Source organism: Panicum virgatum, chromosome 8K, assembly GCF_016808335.1.
Source record: "Panicum virgatum strain AP13 chromosome 8K, P.virgatum_v5, whole genome shotgun sequence".
NCBI lineage: Eukaryota > Viridiplantae > Streptophyta > Magnoliopsida > Poales > Poaceae > Panicum > Panicum virgatum.
The window spans coordinates 16,192,979-16,217,496 of record NC_053143.1 but is presented as its reverse complement, the minus strand read 5'-3'; the positions used below and the strand labels follow the sequence as shown (position 1 = coordinate 16,217,496).

At 44.7% G+C, this 24,518-nt stretch overlaps 2 protein-coding genes and 1 long non-coding RNA gene across 3 annotated transcripts; 1 reads left to right on the top strand and 2 right to left on the bottom strand.

The window, feature by feature from the left end:
- Positions 1 to 1,462: 1,462 nt before the first annotated feature.
- On the top strand, positions 1,463 to 2,315 carry LOC120645507 (putative serpin-Z5). Its single transcript, XM_039922288.1, has one exon. It carries the CDS (start codon positions 1,463 to 1,465, stop codon positions 2,237 to 2,239), a length of 777 nt encoding a protein of 258 aa, XP_039778222.1. The 3' UTR covers positions 2,240 to 2,315.
- A 7,783-nt stretch (positions 2,316 to 10,098) lies between these two features.
- LOC120646197 lies at positions 10,099 to 12,144 on the bottom strand. The gene is made up of 2 exons (XR_005664308.1): positions 10,440 to 12,144; positions 10,099 to 10,351 (listed from the first exon to the last, which is right to left on the bottom strand). It is a non-coding gene; the product is annotated as an uncharacterized LOC120646197 (long non-coding RNA).
- Positions 12,145 to 13,352: 1,208 nt separating this feature from the next.
- On the bottom strand, positions 13,353 to 18,191 carry LOC120644059 (disease resistance protein RPM1-like). The gene is made up of 2 exons (XM_039920615.1): positions 17,964 to 18,191; positions 13,353 to 16,858 (listed from the first exon to the last, which is right to left on the bottom strand). The coding sequence occupies exon 2, from the start codon at positions 16,854 to 16,856 to the stop codon at positions 13,755 to 13,757; it is 3,102 nt and encodes a 1,033-aa protein (XP_039776549.1). The 5' UTR covers positions 16,857 to 16,858; positions 17,964 to 18,191; the 3' UTR covers positions 13,353 to 13,754.
- Positions 18,192 to 24,518: the final 6,327 nt, after the last annotated feature.

The following is a 24,518-nucleotide window of genomic DNA, read 5'->3' as shown; positions in this document are numbered from 1 at the left end:
TTGTTCCGGAACAAAGATAGTTATTGAGTCTTATGTGATGATTTGGCTACCAGTCACACCCGTGACTCTTAATATTTGCGTATTACAGGGCTCTCCATTGTTACTTTTGGGTGTCAACAGTGCAGCAACCTTCAGATGAAGCTGTTTCCGCAAATATTAAGAGTCACATATGTGACTGGTAGTCAAATCATCACACAAGACACAATATCTATCTTTTGTTCTGGAACAATCTAGGAGTAGCCTTTTAACACTATATTCAAGCTACAAGAGTGTTTTTTTTAAGTCATCACAAGTGTCGATCTCGCTTTCCAAAATATTCGCTCTCATGGGAGTCAAATCCAGGACCTCAGGTGCTACTAAGCCTCTTGTAACCACTAGACTACAGACCCTTTGCTAGCGTTTTTTCTATCGTCCAGCAAATTATAACTTAACGGGCCCTAAATGGGACCGCTTATTTCGAACATCCAGCCGCGGGGCTGATCTCAGGCCCGAGTACCGCGACACCATCGTCAGTGCCTTCAAGGGAAGCGCAACAACCGTCGACTTCCTAGATAAGGTCAGTAGCACATTCAAATTTACTTGATATACATAAATCTAATCTTGATTGGAACTGGCGTTTGATCTTTTTTTTGAACTTAGAAATAAGTGAAGTAGATGTAAGGTAATTTGATATCAATCTATGTTTAATTCTTCTTTTGGGATGGGCTAACAATTTTAGGAAAAAAATATAGTACTCACAGTACTAATAGAAGTTCATTGAAGGTTTCATCTTGTAAGATTCTTAGCCTAGATGTATTTTGGATAATTTTGTTTTGTTGTGAAATTGTTGCTTTCTGCAACCAGTTCAAGTAAAATTTGTTTAAGATTATATGCTTAACAAATTAAAACTATTATGAAACGCTACGATATTTGATACCATGCTAAAATGGGTAGATGCTTTAATGTCGTCTCAGTCACAACTCACAACACCAATTATGAATGAATCAGACAGTCTTTAAAAATATAAAAATATAAACACACACACAAGCTCCAGTTCCTTCTTTTTTCTGTGCATATAAAACCACAATGAACAAAATAAAAAAACTAGCTCATCTTCAATCAGATAAGCTCAGTCTTGCTCCTATGAAATTTAGTCAAATTGACTTGACTTTACATACTTTTACCGCAAAGGCTTAATCCACATAGTTTTGAGGCATGATAAGTTAAGTAAATTATGTCTGTAGCTGCATAGTTTTCATCTTCAGCTAAGAGCTTAGCCAACTCAGCTTAAACCCACATGAATCTTTACTTGCAGGTCAAATCTGTTGAATTCTGAAATAAGAAATCAACCTCTAATAAATGTAGAACAAACAGTATATACGTCTATCTGTTTTAATGTCTTTTGTCTTGCGCAGCCAGTGGAATCGAGAGTACAGATCAACGCCTGGGTGGCCGAGGTGACCAGAGGCCTCATCACCGAGAGATGGTGAACCCAAACGCGCAAAGGAAAGACACTGTGAACGTTGTCATCAATGCCATCTACTTCAAGGGCAACTGGCGGGATCCCTTCAGGAAGGAGATCACCATTGACCACGAGTTCCATCGCCTTGATGGAAGCACCATCGATGTGCCTTTCATGCAGAACTGGTGCGACCAGCAAATCGCCTGCTATGACGGATTCAAGGTGCTCAAACTGCCGTACAAGTCGATGGACGTGGACAGGTCCTCACCGGATTTCGACTGGATGCAGCTGAAGAGTATCCCCAAGTTCTCCATGTGCATCTTCCTCCCCGACACCCGCGACGGCCTGCAGAGCCTAATTGAGAAGATGACCTCATCGCCGAAGTTCCTCCACAACCACCTGCCTCTGATGTTCGTCCCTGTCAATGAGTTCCGGCTGCCACGGTTCAAGCTGACCTTTGGCGGTGGCATCGTTGAAGACCTCAAGAGCTTGGGCCTGATCTTACCGTTCCACCCATTAACAGCGAGTATGTCAGAGATCACGGAGGTTGACACTACTGATGATGGGCCAATATATGTGAGTGAGGTCATCCACAAGGCGGTGATCGATGTGAATGAGGAAGGCTGTGAGGCAGCTGCCGCCACCGAGTCGGATGACGACATGGGGTTCTCGTTGGACTATGAGCCGCCCAAGCAGGTGGACTTCGTCGCCGACCACCCATTTGCATTCTTCATCATCGAGGAGACATCAGGCAGCGTCGTATTTGCCGGGCATGTCCTCGACCCATCTAGGGAGTGAAGGATGAGCAACTGCACGTTGTTAAGATGTCTTAATCAAATAGAAGGACAGAGGCATATCTGTGATTTTAGTAGTAGTCTTTTTCAAATTGTCTGATCGCTGCCCCCTTGTTAGCTTGACTAAAGTTCGTTTCAAACCATTTTTTGAGGCTTAGTGGTACATATATTGTTGACGCAAAATCTGGCCAACACACGAATGCGCTAGAACACGTGGATCGCCAAATGATCGTCACCAATAGCTCTCGGACCGGTGAGACCGGTTCTACCGAGAAGCTTCGAAGATCTAAAACCTCGAACTCGGAGAGACCCATTGGAGCTCGTGGATCTAGAGTTATTTTGAGATCAGCAGACCACTCAGAACACCCTCGAACGCTATGGAGACGCAAAAAGAACAACAGATGTGATTGGAAAAGTGAGTAAAAAGTAAATGACAAATTGTATTGAATCGATTGCGATTAACCTCAATTGGTCTTAACCTTCATATATAGGCCGGGAAAGACGTACCTCTTTACGAGTCGGCTCAAACTACAAAAAGGCTAGACTGGTCTGACCGGTCGGCCACGATCTTGCCTATTTTGGTTGTCAACATATACCCCCTAACTTTTTGGTGAGCTTTGCAAGCCAAAAAACAATACCATGACATGTTTTAAGAACAATATTTTACACAGAATACATGGCCTAAAAATAATGCTAAGGGCGATATCTATATACCGGCCGTCTCCATCTTCATGCATCTTGCCATACGCTGGGATAATATTTCTTCAAGTATCTTTCATATCGCTAGGTTGACATCATCTTGCAGCGTCTCCACCATGTACAAATTTCCAAAGATAACCATGAGGATCTTGTATGGGGCGCCCAATTTGGCGACCATTTGTCAAACTTATTGCTTTTCATCACAAGAGACAGAATCCTCTTCCAAACTAGTTTGGTAACCTGAAAAGATTTATCTTTTACCATTTTGTTGTAAGCCCTAGCCACCTGAAGCTTGTCCTTCTCAGTCTCCTTCAAAGCTCTTAATAGCTTGTCGGACACCTCATTAATATTATCCATCATCAAGTCTTGGTAATCAATAGCAGAAAGGTCATTTTATTTAGCCAATCTATAAGTGTCCAGATTTACCTCGACAAGTAAAACGGTCTCTTGACAATATACAAGCTGAAAAGAAGTTATTTTGGTAGCACCATATCTAGATATATGATGTGCTCACGATGCTTCGGATAACACCTTGTGCCACCTCTTAGGATTTTCTTCTATCTTTTTTCTTGATAAGTTTCAAAATCTTGTTACTCGACTCTGCCTGACCATTGGCCTAAGTATAATATGGAGATGAATTGAACAACTTAACCTTGTAAGATTCGGTAAATGTACACACCTCCTTTGATATAAATGAAAAACCTTGATCCGTCATCAAAGTTTGAGAAATACCGAATCTATGAATAATATGCCCCATAGTAAACTCAATTACCTCTTTATATGTCATGTTCTTCAAAAGAACCACTTCGGTCCATTTAGTAAAGTAATCTATAGCCACCAACATGAAGCTTAGATCATGTCATGCACGGAGGTAGCTCTAAAAGATTTAAAGAATTGACAATGATACCAAAAAGAAATATTTAAGCCTTGCACACTGCCAAGGGTTGTTTAGTTACCTTGATTGTACCACTTGAAAGAAGTTTGAGTAATATTAATTGAAAGAAGTTGAGAGATTAACACTTGGTGCACCAAGGTGAGCAAATGTAGGAGCACATAGCCTATGAACTTAGATATGAAAAATTAAGTTCAATAGAGCATGACTCAATATGCATGGAAGCAACTATTTCTCTTTTCATGCTTATAGAGTTGTTAATTCACATTGAGAGTAAACAATATTCTCTTAGAGTGATTGCACAGTAATGGGCCGTCTAGAGACTACAAAAAAATAAGGTTGAAAACTTATTAGTCTGCAAAATCACAAACCATAGGATGAACTACCCCTAAATGTGTGCATTTGGTGTTTGAATCACTAAATAAAAGTATGCATGTTGTTTATAACAACAATGGGAAGTTTATCCTATAGCTTGTGTTCATGGTATACAAATTAAATACATACCTCAAAAAGTCCGTGTACCATGAAAGTGAACCACACGTAGCTTTCCACACACTTATCAAACCATATGTAGGTTGCTCATGGGTTAGAGTTAGAGACACAAGCAACCTACCATAAGTAAAAACACTAGGAGATGCAACACATGCAAACATTCTAGACAGAGCAATAGAGCCACATCATGCATGCATTGAAATCTACCATTACCTCTTTTACCTTTATTTGTGGGATTTGGCAACAAATGTCCAATCTTGTGAACTTAGATTCTTAGCTTGATTCTTCTCATCATCTAGTGAGTCAAGTCTCTAAATCCCCCATAGTCGATCCTTAGGCTTCTAGTATCCTTTGGAATCCACACCTTTTGCGCCCCCTTCATGTTGGTGATGACTTCCTTGGGCACCCAAATGGAGCAGCTTCAACTCCAAACCTTCTTCCCAACCTTGTGAGTAACCACCTTACCACTGCTTTTCTTCTTGATGGCATAGGAGGTGCTTTTGCTTTTGTTCCTTTGATTGAGCTTTTTGTAGATGAGAGAACTCTTGATGGTGAGATTCTTCCTGTCCTTCTCATCCGGAATCTTCTTCTTGGCTTCAGGGCACTATTAGGACTTGTGGCCATCTTGATGGCACGTGAAGCAAGTCATGGTTACACCCTTCTCAAGCTTCTTCACCATATTTTTATGGTTATCTTTAGAAGGTTGGATATTGCTCATGGTGCTCTTACCCTTCAATCTTTCCAAGTCCCTCATGAGCCTTTCTACTTCTTGCTTGAGCTCATCATTTTCCATGGCAATAACATCATCACATGATTCTACAATCACATTCCCAAAGCTTTTCTCATTGCAAGGGTTAGAGCAAGATTAATCAATTAAATCAATGCAAGAAATTGAAGCATCTACCTTAGAGATTGGAATTGCACAAGGGATATATAGCTCCATTCCCAAAGAGTCATTAGTTTTATTCTCAATGCTCTCAATTTTTAATTTGAGCTCTTCATGCTCCTTGCTAAGTAATTTGAATTTGCACAATAAATCATCATAAGTAAGATAGCATTAACATCATTAAGAGCATTAAGTTATTGATTTCTTTATATTTTTATTAATGACTTTTTGGTACTCATGGATCAAATCAAGAAGTTCATCAATGGAATGAGAGTTGGAGTCATCGCCACTTGCATCGCTTACCATACCTTTGGCCATAAGGCACATGTTTGATGACGAGGAGCCATTGTTGATGCGGGTGGTGAATCTTTTGATTGAATCATCGCTTGAGCTTGTGCTTGATTTTTCACCACCACTGACCTATTTACCAAAGGTGGCGAGGGCTTCTTGTTTGGGTTTCTTCTCCTTCCTTTGTTCATTCTTCTTCTTGTACTTGATCCTCTCAATCTCCATTAGATGATGATGATGCCCATCTTTGAGAAAGACCATGTACCCCATCAAGTTGATCTTCTTCAAGCTTTTGTTCATTTTCTTGACTTACTTGAAAAGCCCAGGGTTCATTTCTTCTTTATCATCACTTGAGGAGCATTTGCTTGCTTCCTCTTCTTCCTCTTCACTTGATCTTCCTTTAATCACCATCTTCTTCAACATCTTTGCTTGTTTGCTTGCAAGAGCACTATGTGTTGGTGAAGAAGGTGGAGCTCTTGGCTTGGTGTCATTGCAAAGCTCGCAGGCGATCACCTTATTGAGGATTTGATTTGGTGTCAATGTGTTGAGCTCTTTCTCATAGAGAATTGAGGTCACCAAATCATAGACCAACCTTCGAAGAGAGTGAAGGATCTTGCGAATGAGTTCTATATCTTCAATTTGCTTGACACCTAAGGAATTAATCCCATTCACAAGAACATTCAATTGTGAGTACATAGCTTGAACGTCTTGATGATCAAATTGTTTGAAGCTATTAAGCATACCAATGAGAACATGATATTTTTCATTTGCCACATCTTTGGTTCCACCATGAACCTTATTGATAGTCTTCCATAGCTCATAAGAAATTTTACTAGCAGAACCATGATTGAACACTTTGTCACAAAGAGAAAATAAGATTATACTTTTTGCAATAATCATATTGTTTCTCTTGGTGTTTATCATGTTTCTTTCTTTCACTAACTACTCTCCAAATATTTAAGCCTCTAGCTTGAAGATGAGCTTCCATAACACTTTCCAATGATGGAAGACTGCGCCGCCAAACTATGGACGCGGAGCCTTTCCTAAGGATCCACGGTGAAGCCTAACCATTCCTATGAGCCAATTTTCACAATTTGCTATTGGAATTAGCGTTTCTTTATAAAAGATGTGAGTCTCGGCTCTGCTACCATTTGAAAGTAATTTGTGCTCATAGCCTAAGAGGAGGAGGGGGTGAATTCGGCAAACTTAAAACCTTAACTTATGACTCAAGCTAATTATGCACTAAACGTAAACTAGATGAGAAAATTCCTTATTTGATATCAAAAGATGACTCAATTCCTTCTTTGGCCCTAAAAATATTTTACTGCCTTGTATGACTCTGGATTTTAGTTTCGTTCCTTCCGTGAAACTACCGTCCATTCCATCTCATATTTTCGTCAATTCCCACTGGATCCATGTCAGAAAGTGGACAAAGGCACGAAATTACCCTTCCACTCAGAAACTGATAGAAGTAAATGAGATCAAAATGACCTCCACTCTCTCCTTCTCCCATTCCCCTCATGTCCCTCTCTGCTTCTTCTGCTTCCCTCACTTCTCTCTTCCAATTCCCCATGAAATCCTTGATGAGAAGGGATGGCCGGTGGCAGTAGGGTGGGAGGCCCTTCCGGCACCATGGTTAGCTGCCCTTCCAGCTTCATCGTGGCAGAGGGTGTGGCGGCAATGGGCATCCTGCCTGGCTACCACTGGGCGCATGCAGCGGCCAAAATCCCTGTGGCTAGCTGCTCTTCGTGCGTGGATGCCAAGGGCCTAGTAGCCAGAGGTGTGGCGGCCAGAGGTGCTTTACTTGCGGGCGCCGAGGCTGCAGGACTGGTGGCCTTCTGCCCTTCGGGCAACATGGTGGGAGGCACCACGGCCACCGCTGCTTGAGGTGATGTGGCCGGTGAGGCGGAGGGCGCCATGGCCACGAGCTCGTGGCCAGAGGCGCCATGACATGGATGAGCTCCTCTTTTCTGCAGAAGCACATGCACTAAAGCACATCACATTGAGGAAAAACTAGCTTCATGCTGATTAGAGGGACAATCTAGTCTTTTCATAGTCCACTTCACGGTGTGTGCGCAACAAACTAATGGCAGTGTCATGGAAGTCATGAAACTCAAATTTAGGTCATATAAGGCAGCAAAAAAATTTCAGGGCCAAGGAAGGAATTGAGTCATCTTTTGATGTCAAATAAGGAATTTTCTCAAACTAGATCATGCTATCTATATGTGCATTTATGGTTGAACTAGTGTGAAACCCTCATCCCAAAACAAGTTTTGCAACCTATAGATAATACTAGCAAGATACTACTCTAAGAAAGTAAAGCACGCAAGTTGCAAGTATGAAATGCAGAAATATAAATAGAGGATGAGGGGAAGCAAACTCTTGTATATCCTGTGGTATCTGTACGTACTAAGCCACCTCTAGTGCATGTTGTTGAAGCACTCAATCAAGAGTATCACTTCCCAGCCATCAACTCTCTTCCAGGGACCCCTTGACTTACCACAAAGGCTAGGCCACAGGCTCACGCCAAATTCCCTGTCACCTTGATCCCACTTTCCACTAAGAAGCTTCTCCATAAAAGATGGGGTTCTCCACGTCACCCACACACGATCGTCACCGCCGCTCCAAACCAAGCCGGAGAGTCGAAGACTTGCCGACAAGCCACCAAAGCTCCATAGGGCCAGCACACCGAGATACAAGTAATGGTTCACTCTAGAACCAGCCACAAGGCAGCTACACCTTGAACACTCACTCAATCTTGAGCTAGCTTAGCACTCTCACTCATAATGCTTCTTCTAAACCTAAGGATTTGATCAATGAGCTCTTGGATGGCTATGAGAACTTCTTTAGTATGCGTGTAGCTTCACACGAACTCCAGCCACCTCAAATGGCTCAGGGTGAGGCGTATATATAGCCCAACAACTCCATAGAATCGTTGCTCCAACTGCTAGTAAAAGTGCAGTAGTGTCGGTTGAACTGACGCTCTGCCTAGAGGGGTGTCAGTTCAACCGGTCACCATGCTCAAACACATATAGCCATTGGCTCTGCACTGACACGCTAGCTTTTTGCTTGCGTCATTGCATCGATGCTTCTCCTTATATCATCGGGTCAATTAGTGCTTAAGACTTCGTCACTTGCGACATGCTCTCTGGATAATGGTACGTCCAATGCACCAACTCTCTTAATTGTACAGTCGGTTTAACCGGTGCCTCGATCATTTCTACACTTGCCTCAGCATTGCACTGTCCAATGCACCGACACTCTCATTTTGCATGCCATTGGTTTAACCGACGCCCTACTTTGTGCTGAACTCATCCAATTCAACATTTGTTGGAGTTCTTTCTTCATTTCTTGCTTTGGTAGGGCTTTGTACTTCATCCTTGCAACCCAAGATCATTCACTTGACATAATTGTTAGTCCCATGATCATGTTGTCACACAATTACCAAAATCACAAACTATGGCCTAATGGGTCCATGTTCATTACAAATGGTAAGTCAAGGAGTCTTAGTGGCCAGTGCTGCTGGAGGCATAGGAACTAGTTGTACATTGCATAGTAATCAAATGCTTGCCTTTCTTACTACCATTCTAACCTCTTGCGCATTAAGGCAAGTTCGGTTAGTGCCAAACACGTCAAGAATTCCTGAAATTGTACCTTTATGAACCGTTTCTGTGAGAGTTTTACATGGATATATTTGAAAAGGTCAAAGATCAGGTCTGGGATTTCATCAAGTAGTGATGCAAGGGAGACTGCCATTTCAGTTTTCCGAAAGAAGTTTGTCTACCAAGCTAGCCAGAACTTTTTTTCCAAAAGGAAAATTTTATTATTTTCAAGAACGTTACATCAAGGTGATCCAAGCTAGAACTTGTGAGGTTTACAAGGTATGATCATTGACACTTCTTTACCTTTCTGAATGTTATCCATGTATGTCCATCGCAGTCTCTGAAGCTCCTACACAAATTAATGAGACAGGATAAATACGGAATGATTCTATTTGTGCGTGTGGTTAAAAGGTTCCACGGATACCTGGGTATGGTTATGAAGGTGAAGCATTAAACATGTGATTAGCTTTGTTACCATTTCATGCATAATGGAAGCTTTGGAAAGATTATATCTGTTGGGGTGATGGTGCACAATCAAAAGTAGTTACCATTTGAGGGCTTGTTTGGATCACAGTATTTTCAAAGGAATTCTATAGGAATCAGATTCCTATAGGTTTTGCTACTGTAGAAGTGTTTGCAATGGAGGATTCATCAATTCCTTTCCAGAGGAATTGAGGAAAGGTTTCAGCGTGTGTCCGTTTTGGAGGAAAAAAAGAATCCAGGACCACCTCTTGGTTTTCCCATCCTTCGCGAAGTCCGCATGCTAGACAGTAGTGAACAATATTTTACTGATTCGATTACTGTTGAAGTGGGTTCAATAAATCTATTTTTTTAATACAATGGCAAGGGGTTGTCTCGTATACTGATATACTAGAAAAACAGGCACGGCATTGCCGCGCCCACCACAGAGTTGGTAAGCCTTGGTAAGTACCTTGTGACCCAATCATCCAAATGGATTACTTGTCCAGTCAATGGTTGTTGCAATCACTAATCTCTAATCGAAGTCACCTAATAAACTTTGTTTTGCATTATGGCATTATTAGAAGACAATAGTTGAACTGAGGAGAAATTCAATGAGTTATCAGTGTGTGCTACTAGCAATTTATGTAAATTGCCACAACAACATGATAGCAAAACTAAGTAATCCATATACAATATATTTTTCCAATAAATCAGCCCTCTGAAACCAAAGATAGATAGCATCACAAAGCTGCATCCTTGTATGTGAGAAAACCCATCATCGAAGGAAGAACCGCACTGGAGAAGGACGAAAGGTATTGATGATAATAGCTGTTGCTGTATAATAAATATAGTATCAATAGGAGTGAATACTATCCACACACACCTTGGATGATGATGCTCTCACCTCCAAACTGGAAATGGTATTTTGGAACTGATCTGTGGGGTACATACTGCAGCTCAGCAGCTGACATTTCTGAATCTTGAAACTTACTCTTCACTTTTTTCAGAAAGACTTCTGGAATTTGTAGCAGACTACACACTACTGTGGTCAGAATTAGTAGTTTGTAGCAAAAATGATGCCCAATAGTATTGTACCAATGCTTGTGGTTACTCAAAATTGGAGAACGAGAGCTAACTGTATCACCGACTAAGTTTGCAATATAAAACTTTCCCAGGTATCATCAGAGATCTCTAGTTTAGAGCTTGTGCAGAAAGGAAAATTATTTTGTGATAATAACAACTTCACGGTCATTTATCTTTAAAGAAAAGCTTTAGTCTGTATTTTTTTTCGAAAAGAAATCCCGAATGATTCCAAGATTAACTAATAAGAAGGATAGAGTTTTAACATGCGCTCGAAAGGCGCACAAACAGCACCCTCAAGAATAGATGAAGGGAAAAAAAAGATCTTTGCGATCTTTAGAAGCACATGGCTGGCATTATGATTGCTTTTATTTCTGAAAAGTGTTTATTAATCTACTATGCATGTCTCTTAAATTCTTAGGTCACAAAGTAAATAACAATGCATGGTATCTCGGAAAAATTATGCACGGTAATTTTGTATGAGACAGTTATGCTCTTTGCCAAGTCTAGTTTCCTGCATAATTGGGTATATATTATTTTACTCAGATCATAAAGACAACAACAGGTAATGCTCACAAAGTACAGACATACCATTTCACATGATTAACAAGATCTCTATATGCTGCAAGGCAACGACATCTTTTACCAGAATAGCTGAGTGATAAGATGACAATACAAAATTTGTGAGCCCATCCAAGTTTGTGATCATCAGGTTAGAGTGTTAATGCCCCCAAGCTTGTGACCATCAGGTGCTATGATAAATTGTGCGTAAAATATCATTACATAGACTTGGTAAGCTTTCAGTCCAGTAAACTAACCTGAGCCATAACGTTGGTAACATAGAATAGGAGTAAAGGACTCTGCAGCTTCCTGTGTTAGGAGCTGGACATTTTATCGAACACCTTGGAGGCAATGGAGGCCCCGCTGGTCGCTGGCAAAGGGCATTGCAGCCTTGGAGGTATGGCACAGCCGCTGGAGGTCACAGATGGAGCTGCTGCTTGCGCCGGCGTTGCATTGACCTGCAGCCGTAGAAGCTGCTCTCCGAAGTGACCTCTCTCTCTGCACTCCGGGGAGGGGGAGCAGCACAGGGGTCACGGGGATTTCGTTCATGAGACTGGCAGCTCCAACACATGGATTGCTGCATTGGACATGGCTCAAGCGCTACCCACGTTGAAGTAGAGGAGGTGGCAGGGGAGAGGAGGGGGAGGGGAGAAGAGAGGGAGCAGGCAGGTGGCTGGCCGCGGTATCCCGGCGGCACACCCGCCGAATTGGAAGCCAAGCGAGGTGGGGGACGATGTGGCGGCCGTGGCAAAGGGGGAAGGGAGTCGGCGCCGGTGGACGAGGTCAGTGGGCAGTGCGGCAAGCGGACGGCGGGTGGTGCGGTAGGCATGCGACGCGCAGATGAAGGGCCGGTGGCAGCGCAGGGAACGAGCGGGTTCGCGAGGATTCGCGAGCGCCGCGGGTATGTGGCTTAACGGGCGGGATCCCCACACAGACCCGTATCGGACGGTCTGCATCGCGAGTTAGGCTGATCCGACGGGTAACGGGTTAACGGGCGATGTGGCCCGATTCTCCGCCCGAATCCAGGGTCAGCTTTCGTCTTATAGAGATGTTCCTTTTGGAAAGAACATACTGAGAATTGCTTGTTTAGTCTAAGTAACTATGTTTACCACTAATCCTAAATTCCTATGTCACTTGCATTCCTGCGTTCCAAACATTCATTCTTACAAAATTCTTGTGTTTTTCCAATCCTCTGCTTTACACCTGTATTCCTTTCCTATTCCTACGTTATCTTCCATCCCTCTGTTTTGTATTGCTTCGTTCGAAACAGGCCCTGAATATTTTTCTGCAAAGGTGATTATTTTCAATTTACAAAAAAGAAGTGTGGTTTACATGTTGGAACTGACTTCTAGGGGAATCTGGTGAGCATGACTGGCGCAATCGTGGCGGAACAATGATCGGCTGTGGTTCGCATCTCCTTGAATGGGGAAGCACTCCACTCCTGTTATTCACAAGCGGCAGGCCGCTCAAACAGCAGGGAACGACGGGACGAAGGATCTGGATCGAACGGCAGACGACTTAAAGGGCGACGTGGCCACTCCGAGCGCGCGACTTTTGCCCGCGCTCTAATCTTTAGAAATTTGAATTGGAAGCCCACAACATATTCTTGGATTACCATTTCTGAAGAAGAAAAATAGAATTTGGTCTTTCAAGGCTCTTTGGTGGAGAACAAAACGTAGTTTCTACCACCAATGTAGTTGAGAAAATATAAGTTCAATGCTTTTACAGAATTATTTGCTATAAATTTGTTCTCTTTTGCAGCTAATTAGTTTCCATTGTTGCATCCTCGATAAAAATCTTGTTTTGCACTTTCGCACACATTCTCAGAGCCAAGAATTATTTCTCTAATACGTTTCTCTGTAGAAGATACATTGAACCTGAATACGTTACAGGTCAAATATGGGTCAAGATGGACCCATTCAGTTTGGGTGTTCTAGTTTTAGAGATTGTGACAGGTTTTTTTTTTTTTGGAGAACTACCCAACTTACACTAACTTGTCAAGTTGTCATGGAGCGACTTGGTTGAGAATTTAAGACAATTTCTAATGAGATGAAGCAATGCCCTTTCTAGACATCCTTTCTGAAGAAATTTATGAACAGACTTCGAGGCGTTCATGCCTTCAATACGGTGTCTGCCAGGTCTTACACAGAGTAGATAATAAAGATAGCATACAGATTTCAAGACAACTTGGGTATGGACGAAGTATACAAATTTGTAAAGCAAGAAAATCTTAGCTGACACAGTACACAGTAGTGATAACATACAAATCCAGTGAGGCAATGTTCTTAAATGAACTGATGCCTAAGATAACTAGAAAAAGGAACAGCCATACTGGTAAATCTAGATTGCATCCTAAAAGCACCAATAGAAAACCATGTTTCAGGAATTACCATTTAAGAAATGACATCTGACAAATGAACCGGATTGAAAAATGCAGCTATCCCTAATGTTTAACTCCAAACTTGACAGATTTTGTAATGTACACAATTGCATCCAGGCCTGCTTTTACCACTGAAACAGAAAGAACATTTGACAAACACAAAGAAAGCTTCTGTTACTAGACCCGTATCTCCGGAACATGCTGTAGATACTTCTGCATTCCATCGATGTCCCATTGAGCCTTGAAGTTCCTGTGGAGACCCAGCAGCCAGAGTTTTTTCAAGGAGCCAAGGGATCTGAGGCCTTGAGGAACTGTCTGCAATTGTGGCAATGATGTGATATATAGACATTCTATGCCAGGAAGTGCGCCATCTGTAATTGTCAGAAGGCTGACATCATTCATGTCCATTAAAACTAGCGTGTTCAGGTGTGGGAAGGATCCTGCTGAAAGTACCAATGTTGTATGTGGACTATGTATATTGTTAAGTCTCAGGTATGTGAGGTTCGGCACACAAGATGCAAGAACCACCAGTGGATCTTCTACAAAATGGCACCTGCTTAGGGCCAGATACTTGAGATATTTGCCATGGTTCTGAAGTATCAGGCAATGTTTTGTCCCTAGAGCCCAACATCCTCTTACAATTAGCTTGTGGAGCTTCGTGCATATCGGATTGAAATCTTTCAAGGAAAGTGTCTCATTCTCATCACCCGCGGATAGAAGCAAACTGGAAAGAAGTGGCATAGTCGACAAGGTAGCAAAAAGCTCACCACAATGGGAGGCAGTGATGTTATCTATCCATAGGCTTCTTAGTTGCAAAAGCTTATCAAGTTGCTTTGTCAGGTCCTTGCTTGCTTGCACAGTCTGAAGAGTCTGCAAATCTTCAAGGTTAGAAAGCCCTTCAGGAGCTTCCACTCCGACAAAGTACCGAAATTCTGACTGGTTCTCATCAGCAAGTTTGTCAGCAATAAGGTGCCTTAGCTTAGTGAGATTCGCTATCCCAGGTGGCAGAGCTTTTATACTTGTTGATTTGACATCAAGAGTTTGAAGATTGGAGAGATTCTTAATGGAGTTCGGCAGTGATGTTATTCTTGTATTTCTTAGGCCAATGTATTTCAGGTTAAACAGGTTCCCTATAGATGCAGGCAGTTCCTGGAAATCGGAGTTCTGGAGTTCAAGGACAGTAAGGTACTTGGATTCAGATAGTATTGATGGTACATAGTCTACAATGGTATCACTTGCCATCAGGGTTCGGAGGTGTGGAAATTTCATATTGGATTTATTCTTTTTCATCTTCTTCCATCCATATGAAGATATGCGACGAACACCTGTGTCCATCTGCACCATTGCACCAAAATCATTCACTGTGCCAAACATTTCCGCTTTAGAGATTGAAAGGGCTAATTCCCTTAAAATGTCATGCATTTTGCACGTATTCACCCTTCCAAGCTCATCATTTTCCACTAGTTGCAGCATATTTCGATGGATCAGCTCTGTGAGATAGCCCTCTGCTACCTCCTCAGGAGTGCTGTCCCCTTTCCTTTCTACAAATCCTTCAGCAACCCAAAGTCGCACAAGGTCCTCCTTTGAAAAATGGTAATCTTCGGGAAACAAGCTGCAGTACAAGAAGCAGTTTCGGAGGTCACTAGGCAAGTCATAGTAGCTAAGATTCAGAATTCCTCGAACCTGATCATCCTTTTCCAGTTCACAAGGAAGCTCATTGTACATCTGTCTCCAAACTGGCTCTATTTGCTTCCTTGAAGACAACAAACTGCCTACTGATACAATAGCCAGCGGCAAACCCCTACATTTCTTTACAATATCAGTAGCAATCTCCTGAAGCTCTGATGGACACTTCACCAGAGGTAAATCCTCACATCGTTTTACAATTACAGTAGCTAGATCCTGAAGCTCCGATGGGTACATTGACAGTGACAAGCTCTTAATTTTCTTTACAGTATCAGTAGCAAGCTCCTGAAGTTCAGATGGACACATTACCAGTGTGGAGCCCTCACATCTTGTTACAATGTGAGTAGCCAGCTCTTGAAGCTCATGTGGACACTTTTCTAATGGAAGACCCTCAGACCTCTTTATAATGTCATTAGCATGCTCAAGAAGCTCTGATGTCCAATCAAAGTGGTTTTTGTTAGGGAAAGCCTTCGTACAGAAGAGCTGGAGTGCATCCTTGATGTCTAATGGATTTAGCTTGAGCAGATAACCTGGTGTGGCAAGAGCAGCCACATCATGTTTCCTTGTTGTGATGACAATACGACTTTCCTTCCCAGAATCCTCGAACACATCGCTTATTCCATCGTAAACTCGACGATCCCAAACATCATCCAATACAACAATATATTTCTTATGTTTCAGTACCATCTTTAAATTTCTCTTCAATTCTAAAGCGTCCATCTTGTTGATGTCATCTAGTTTCAGCCTCTTCTTGTCTCCTATCTCAATATCAACTGGCACAGTCACTCCCTTCTGATCGACATTGTTAGCATCAGCTGTTACTGTATGCTCAGAGGCACTGACATTGTTTAGCAGCTCCTTCAGCAGAGCATCCACACCTCTGTATGTCTGTGAGATAGTGAGCCAAGCATGGTTGTCAAAGAGATCTTTCAGCTGTTCATACACACTAGTGAGCAGTGTGGTCTTTCCCATCCCACCCATACCCAACAAAGATACCACCTTGAGAGCTGGTATATTAGCCACGTGGACAGGTGCATTGGGAGTCAACAATTTCTGTAACAGCTCTCTGTCCTCCTTGAACCCCACCAGGTTTTCATCCTTTATAAGTTGGGGCGAACTGTATCGAGGGAATTGCTGCTCAGCACTGGTGACTTGAGAGGGGAGAAGCTCGTGGACTGAATTCACCCACATATTCTTCAACTTTGAGACATGCTCAATTTCCTTTTCAATCTGAGCTAGATCACCAGCAATTCCACTAAACACAAAACCATAGCTTAATCCGTTGGCCAACTTTTTCCCTTTTGGGTCTTGCTTGAATTGAAGAGAATGATATGAAAAGTTGTCCATTATGTCCTCAACACGGTAGGCCAGCATTCTCACTTCTGTGATCCAAGCCTTGAGGAGCTCGTCACTGAGATATGATGCACCTGTCTTCCGTATAAAGATGTTCATCATCAGAAGTTCCCTCCGAATACGCTGCACGGTGTTTGGTAGCTCAATCAAATCAGAAAACTTGGTTGCAATGAAAGTGGCTGCTTCTCCTGCTAAATAGAACCCAATCTTTGACAGTGCGAGAAGTGCTGCTTCTGCCATCTCTGTCGAAAGGGAAAACACACAAAGATGTTACCTATTGCAGAATAATTTATTATTGTCGAATCAACTGAATTGGAAACAAGAATGGGATTGCTTCAAGTGTAACAATTAGCAATTAGTTTTCCTTTGTTGGAAGAAGACAAGCCATTTTCAGAAACAGTAACCTTTCATAGTCTGGTTTAGAGAATTTATCATAAGTATTGATCTTATTCATTGTGCTCGCTCCCAGTTTTTGTGCACGCAATGTTTAAATTTCACACACTGCTGTGGTGTGGAATAAAGAAGTTTCAACACATCGACAGTGAAAAGTTAGCTACAACCCCGCTGTGATGCTGTGGCCCTCGCATAACAGATTTTGCTACTGTAGTAGATAATCCAGAGTCAGGACTGGATTAGCTAACATTAGAGTATAAGGCACATATCCGAAGCTTTTAGGGCGAAAAGGATGCTCCTTTCTTCTCAGGAATTAAAAAAGAATCACATTCTCTTACTACGGTAGTACGGTTTCTTCCCAAAGCAGAGGAGACGGAGGTCTGAGACTATGCAAGGAAATGGCCCTGGTCATTCAACAACCAACGCCAGCAGGCAACATTGCGACTGAGTTCGAGCTTCTCGATTCTCATAACTTCACGGGATCGCTTCCTAAGATATGTGAATCTACCCGTGAGAGGATGAAAATACGTCAGGGGCACTCGGCGGCGCGGCAATTGGTCGAGCAGGTCGCGTGCGCGGGTCCGGCGTCACACGCAGCGTGTGGATCGGAGCCTGGGGGATGCGCGATGAGCGGCCAAAGGGGGCAGCGAGGTCCCTGAGACAGGCCGTGCCGGCGCGGGCAGGCAGGGATGGTAGGGCGGGATGCCGCCATGCCGGCGAGATCTTGCGCGGCGATACGGGACAACGGGGAATGTGCGGCTCTCTCTCTCTCTCTCTCTCGTTTGGCGATTTTTCATTTTTAACTTCCTTAACCCACGATTTATCAGAGCAAACAGCAGCATCACATCACTAAAACAAAACCCCACAATTCCTTCCATCCAGCCCGAGGTAGTCAGCACCAGCAACACAGCAGACTTGAACAAGAAACCATGCGTGGAGCGGTGGAGAGCCTACCTGACGGTGTCGCGGTGAACCGAGAGCTCCTGCAATGGTGGTGGTGGACTGGTTGTGGCTGCGTCCCTTCCGGTCCCGGGTCAGTGACTCCGGCCAGGTGCAACGAGGCTCTGTGCTGCGAACTGCACCACAGCTTGGAAAGTTGGAAGAGGAAAGCTGACGAGAGGGCGAGAGATACAAGGATCAAAACATTTTCCTTGCAGAAAAAAAAATTCCAAGAGTGACATTGGGTTGACTTGACTTGCTGCCGTGTCCAGGTCAAGCTCTAACACACTGCCAATCCTCATGTCGGCCCAACCGCTTTCGTCTTGCAGTCATGCCACTCCTAACAGAAGCTTTATTTTTTCTTTAAAAAAACAGAATTTTACAAAAATAGAATTTTTATTTTCATTAAATAGGATGTCATACTAGTATTTTTTTATGACGTGGTAAAAAAATAATGAAAGGAATTTCTGATACGTAAAACTAGATTTGCAAAACTACTGGCAACTTTGGTCCACAAACCAAAACTACTCAACAAACATATTATTCGCCCGATGTCGGCATGGCTCGCACCCCCTACCGACAACGTCCAAGCTACAACTACAAGCAACTTGAGGCACAGCAAAATGCTCCATCACCATCAATGATTTATGTACTCTACGTTCCAACGAATAAGATTCTCGAGTTCTGTCAGATTGGCGCGTTCAAGAACCGTGTTTCCTCCGTCCGTTGGCGTCCACAAACTGAAGCTTGGGAATTTTGACCCAAATCGAGCCAAAGTCAACACCTCTGCTTTGGCCCTCATCAGCTATGTGCACCCACGGTTCATTCGTCTCTCCCCACTGCTACGATGCATTTTTTATGGAAGGGAGAGAGTATATGTTTATTTATAAGTAAATTTCATGGCCAGTCCCTAAACTATCGGACGATTCTCATCCAGATCCTCATACTATGAAATTGCATTTTTGGGTCCCTAAACTATCTAAATGGGTCATCTAGGTCCAATTCAGCCACGCCAGACCCCAGAAGCTGATGTGGCAGGCTGACTGTGCAGTGATGTGGACCCTTACATGTGGGGCCTATATGTTGGCCTCCTCCCTCTCTCTCTTCCCTTCTTCTTCCTCCCACAGCTGCCTCCCTCGCCGGCGGGGCGCGGGGCCATGGCAGCGGCGCTCCGAGCTCGGGCCCGTGGCCCGCTCACGTGCGCCCCGCGGAGCTCCCTCCGCCTCCCTCACCGGCGGGCGCGCGGGGCCCCGGACGCAACTGACGTCGTGTAGCCCCTGGAGGAGGAGGAGCACGCAGGGGCGGCCTCCATCCCCTGCGCGCGCGGCCGGCCGTCCTTCCCCTCCCCTGCGCCCGCAGTGGCCGGCGGCGCTCGTTCCGGCACTGCTCCGGCCGGCCTCGAGCGGATCTCCGGCGGCGGAGCCCGGACGGCCTCCTGCTCGAGCTCGGAGGCCATGTCGGCGGCGGCCATGGCAGGTAGGCCTCGAGCTCGGGCCATGGAGGGGGGCGCGGGGCCATGGCGGCGGTGCTCCGAGCTCGGGCCCGTGGCCATGGCGCTCGGGCGCGCCCCGCGGAGCTCCCTCCCCTCCCTCGCTGGCGGGGCGCGGGGCCCCGGACGCCGTGTAGCCCCTGGAAGAGGAGGAGCAGGGGCGGCCTTCCTCCCCTGCGCACGTGGCCGGCCGTCCTTCCTCTCCCCTGAGCCCGCAGTGGCCGGCGGCGCTCGTTCCGGAGCTGCTCCGGCCGTCCTTGAGCGGATCTGCGGCGGCGGAGCTCGGGCGGCCTCCTGCTGGAGCTCGGAGGCCATGGCGGCGGCGGCCATGGCGGCCCTCGAGCTCGGGCCGTGGAGGGAGGCGCAGACCATGGGCCTCATCGCGGCGGCCACCGGAGGGAGGAGCAGAGGCTCCTCGCGGCGGCGGCCGCTGGAGAGAGGACTAGGGGCCGCAGGAGGAAGAAGAAGGGAGGAGAGAGGGAGGAGGCCGACATATGGGCCCCACATGTAAAGGTCCACATCACTGCATAGTCAGCCTGCCACATTAGCTTCTGGGGTATGGCGTGGCTGAATTGGACCTAGATGACCCATTTAGATAGTTTAGCGACCCAAAAATACAATTTCATAGTATGGGGACCTGGTTGAGAATCGTCCAATAGTTTAGGAACCGGCCATGAAATTTACTCTTTATTTATTTAGAAGTTAAAATGGTTGAAACGGGAACCATTTCCTCGTAGCAATATTTTGCTTGAAAACAATACTAGAAATGAAAATTATAATAAAGAAATGGATAATTCAGATCGGAACACACCGGGATGTAACATTAATGCACCTTATTTATTTTGAAGCTTTTAATGGAACGCTAAGAAACTCGCAATGATACAATCAGTCTACCGTAAAGATATACTTCCTCCAAAATCCAAATTATATGTCGTCTTGGCCTTTGTGGATTAACTTTAAGCTACGTAAAGCCTGTAATGCCTTCTCTATTAATAGAAATAGGTACGGTCTGTGCTTGTTCATTTCAGAAAAAAACTTCAAATTATGTATTTAGAAAAGCTAAAGTGATGCATAATCCTAAACAAAGGAATTATATTGCAACCATATAAGAGTAGTTTTTCACGTAGCGCACTTGAAAATTAATATATTGTAACACGCTATGTTTGATCATTCTTTAAAAATTAACTTATCAAATTTACAACAAACTAGAGAAACTTCGAGAGAATGACAAAGAAAACTTAAGTATGCCTCAAGTTTCAATTTTTGAGTTCTAAAAACCCAATTGCACTTCGAGGATGCACTTCGAGGATGCACTTCGAGGATTTATACATATCTTAGACCATTTAGGCATTCAAATTTCAACTCTCCTTTTGCTTCCCGGAAGATATCTCAAACAATCCAAAATCGTTAAGCATTGCTTCACTACTAAAAATAGTTTGTGGCCTCTCTAGGCTCTAACGCTGTGATTGTGGTTGTGAGCCTTTGGCGATTTTTTCTTTTTTATATTTAAAAAAAATAAAATTTCAAAAATATATGTCCGTTTTGAAATATTTCAAAAATATACCCCGGTCGCCCTTCCATAGGGCGACAGGCCCAAAGTGTAATTTTTTTCTTCAAATTTGCAACGAAGTCCCTGGAGAAAAAAAAGGGGGGGGGGGCCTGTCGCCCACCCCTCGGGCGACAGGGGCCTGTCGCCCGTTGGGGGGGCGACAGGCCCCCCTTTTTTTCTAGGGACCTATTTTGAGCTATTCGAGCGTGTATTCGTTATCATCGTCGGCAGGATCTCGGCCGCTGACTCTTACCGCACCTAACTTGTCCTTCATTAAATCACGGGAAAAAAATAGCAAGAACTTCCCTTATTTCACGAGCATTATGGAACCCACAAACATAATAAGTTCACATCAATAGTATCTATAGAAACAAATGACAAGTAACCTACTACAATCATAAACATCGGATACAAATAAACGGTCCACAGCTATCTCATTACAAATAAACATCAGAGATACAAACATCAGATACATCTAACCACCCCTAGGGCGTCGGACCCTCTTAGCCCTCTGCTGGGCACGGACATGGCCCTCGGAGTAGGTGAGAACATCCGGAGACCTCACCTGTCGCTCAGGACGCGAAAGGGGCTGCGGTGTCTGCTGCTGAGAGATCCCAAGTGGTGCTCCTCCTAGCTGTGAATACCCCAAGACATCGGGGTCACCTTGCGCGGCAGGCTCTTCTGAACTCAAGCTGTCGAAGTCGTCTAAGGTGAAGGTCTCGTTATCTGGTCGAAAGGAGGAAGAAGAAGGTCCGGCGCTCGCATGGGGGTAGAATCCTACGCAAAAAATGTGGATGTTAGCGTACGCTCGTATATTTTGTCATGCCATGTAGAAACCAAAATACGAAATATAAACTAACCTGTGTAGGCCGGTATCTGTGGCCCCGGTACCATCCCTGGATACGGTCCGCCAACTGGTGCTGTCCCTCTAAACATTCCAGTATGGCCGAACGCAGTAGCTGGATCGTATCCTGTATGTGATATTAGTAAATATGTAGGAACACTTGATGTAATTTTAAAGAGATATGTACGTTACCTGCACTTGGGAAGAACTGCGACGTCGGCCCGTGCATGGTCGACGGACACGGGAACGACGACGAGGCCTGAGACGACCCGTGGCTGTCTTCGTACTGCACACGGCTTCCGAAGTTGTGCACTAACTAACGCAACTGATCACGCTACCTCGACCATGCCTCTGTCTGCTCAAACTGGGTCATTGGGGATCCGGCACGTACCCTCGTCAAGTAAGTCGAGCAGTCCGTCTCCATCATGTTGCAAAGGCGAAGCTGCATCAATTCAGTAAAGGTACAGTTACAAACACATAAATTATCTTATGAATATGATTATATATATATATATACATATATATATATACATATATATATACATATATATATATATAGCTGCATCAATTCAGTAAAGGTACAATTACAAACACATAAATTATCTTATGAATATGATTATATATATATATATATATATATATATATGCAAATATGATCAAGAGACTTACCGCGCCAGCTAGTGCCTCCACGTGGTGCCGGCCATAGCCATCCTGAGGCCTCGCCTGGTGTGGCTGCGGGTGAGTGTCAACAAAAACCAGACGAGCCCGAGTCCGGGGTAAGTACCAAGTGAGGTAAGCCCTAAAGGAGCTGTCTGTGTGTGGTCCTGTTGGATGGACCAAGAGCTCGTCTGCCTGTTCCCATTGGTCCACCCACGGCTGGATCTTGGTGAGCCAATCATCAGAGCACGGCAAGCCACTCCTTGACAACCTACAAAGTGGACCACGAAGAATCGTTAGATTCGACACGAATGTATGAGCCAAGTTCATTCATAATTACCTGTGGTCCTGGCGACTGACACGCTCCAACGCGGTGGGCACCGGAAACTCCTGGCGCTGCCCAAACTGTCTCCTGACTCTCCAGGGGCAATATGCCTCAACCGCGATGTCATAAACCAGGACGGCGGAAGTAAGCCACAGGCTCGCATTCGCGGAGCAGTGCGAAGACAGGCCTGCTGGTGCACGGGTAGCCACAGCCTCTGGGCTGTAAGGCTCCCAGACAACGTCCTCGGGCGTCAGCATGTCGAGCTCCGAAACAAACTCAGGATATGCGCGTCTAACCCGCGCATGTGCCCAGGACCTCTGCATTCCGAATAAGTAAAATTAAAAGTGCGCTAATACATCATGTAACAATGAATAACAAAATTAGATTTGTTGCGATCGTACCTGACGCCAGATCCAGATAGTTCCCATAGTGGGCCTCTCGTCCTCCTCGTCGCCGTACATGCCCCCGTGGTAAGGCTCGTGGCTGACAAAGGGCTGACCAACGGCTATCCTCTCGTACGACCAAAGCTGTAGCAGTAGTGGGCACCCTGACAGAATAGCATTCCCTTGTGTCGTCATGCAGCCGTCACAGAGTCCACGGTAAGTGGCTGCAAGTACCACCTCACCCCAGCTGTAGGGCGGTACGTCCTCGTCCCCATCCGCAATCTCCCGTGCATACGGAAGGAGAATCCTATCGACCGAGTTGCCATGAGTGTTGTTGAACATGATGTAACCAAACAACCAAAGTAGGTACGCCTCCAGCGATCTGGTCACACTGTACTCGTCGGCATCCGCAGCCAACAGGGCAGGCTGCATAAACAATTAAGATTAATGGTTTCAACTATCAATGGAACATGTGAATTGTAACAATTAAATTTATATATGGAATGAATACGTACTGTAAACTGTAGGAACCAGGTCTTCGAAGGACCTGCTGCTCGCGGGTGCAGGTTGATCGGACCTGCTTCCTCCACGTGGTCAACCAGGGCAAAACGGGCCTCCAGCTCATCCTTCCATGAGGCCGCCACCACACGCGGACCTACAGCCTCCCCGACGATAGGGAGGCCGAGGAGGTAGGCCACGTCCTGCAGCGTAGGAGTCATCTCCCCACACGGGAGATGGAACGTGTGTGTCTCCGGCCTCCATCTGTCAACGAGCGCCGTCAGGAGGGATCGGTCGAGCTGAATAGGCCCAACCTCGACAAGACGGCTCAGAGTCAGTAGGCCGGCCTCACGTAACCTGCAAAAAAACAAAAAATGTCGAAACAAAGGAATACCGGCGAATACATAAGTGATAAACAATAATATTTCATTACATACCGGTCACACCAATCGCGGTGTATAGAGATCGCCTCGCCGGGTGGACGAGGACGTAGCACCTCTAGGGCTCGGTGCTCAACAGCTGCAAAGTAAGACCTGTGGCTCGAGTCGATCACTGGGTCTAGCAAGGAGTCCATCTCCATACCTGCATTCAAAAATATATGAGAACACATAGGTAAATATATATTTCATACAAACTGGACACATAAATACAACAATACTTCATTACATACCTGCCATATTTCATTACTACATATTACAAATAATGAAATACAATTGTGAATCATGACACCGAATGCCTTCCACGAGCAATTCTCGCCGATGCTCGTCTGAACGTAGGAGGTGCTCCATCTCTGGGATTTCCGGAAGGACCGACGTCAGCAGCATC

Bases quoted from the DNA above. Each gene is read 5' to 3' on its own strand.
- LOC120645507 (XM_039922288.1), top strand. From the start codon at position 1,463: ATGGTGAACCCAAACGCGCAAAGGAAAGACACTGTGAACGTTGTCATC.
- LOC120644059 (XM_039920615.1), bottom strand. From the start codon at position 16,856: ATGGCAGAAGCAGCACTTCTCGCACTGTCAAAGATTGGGTTCTATTTA.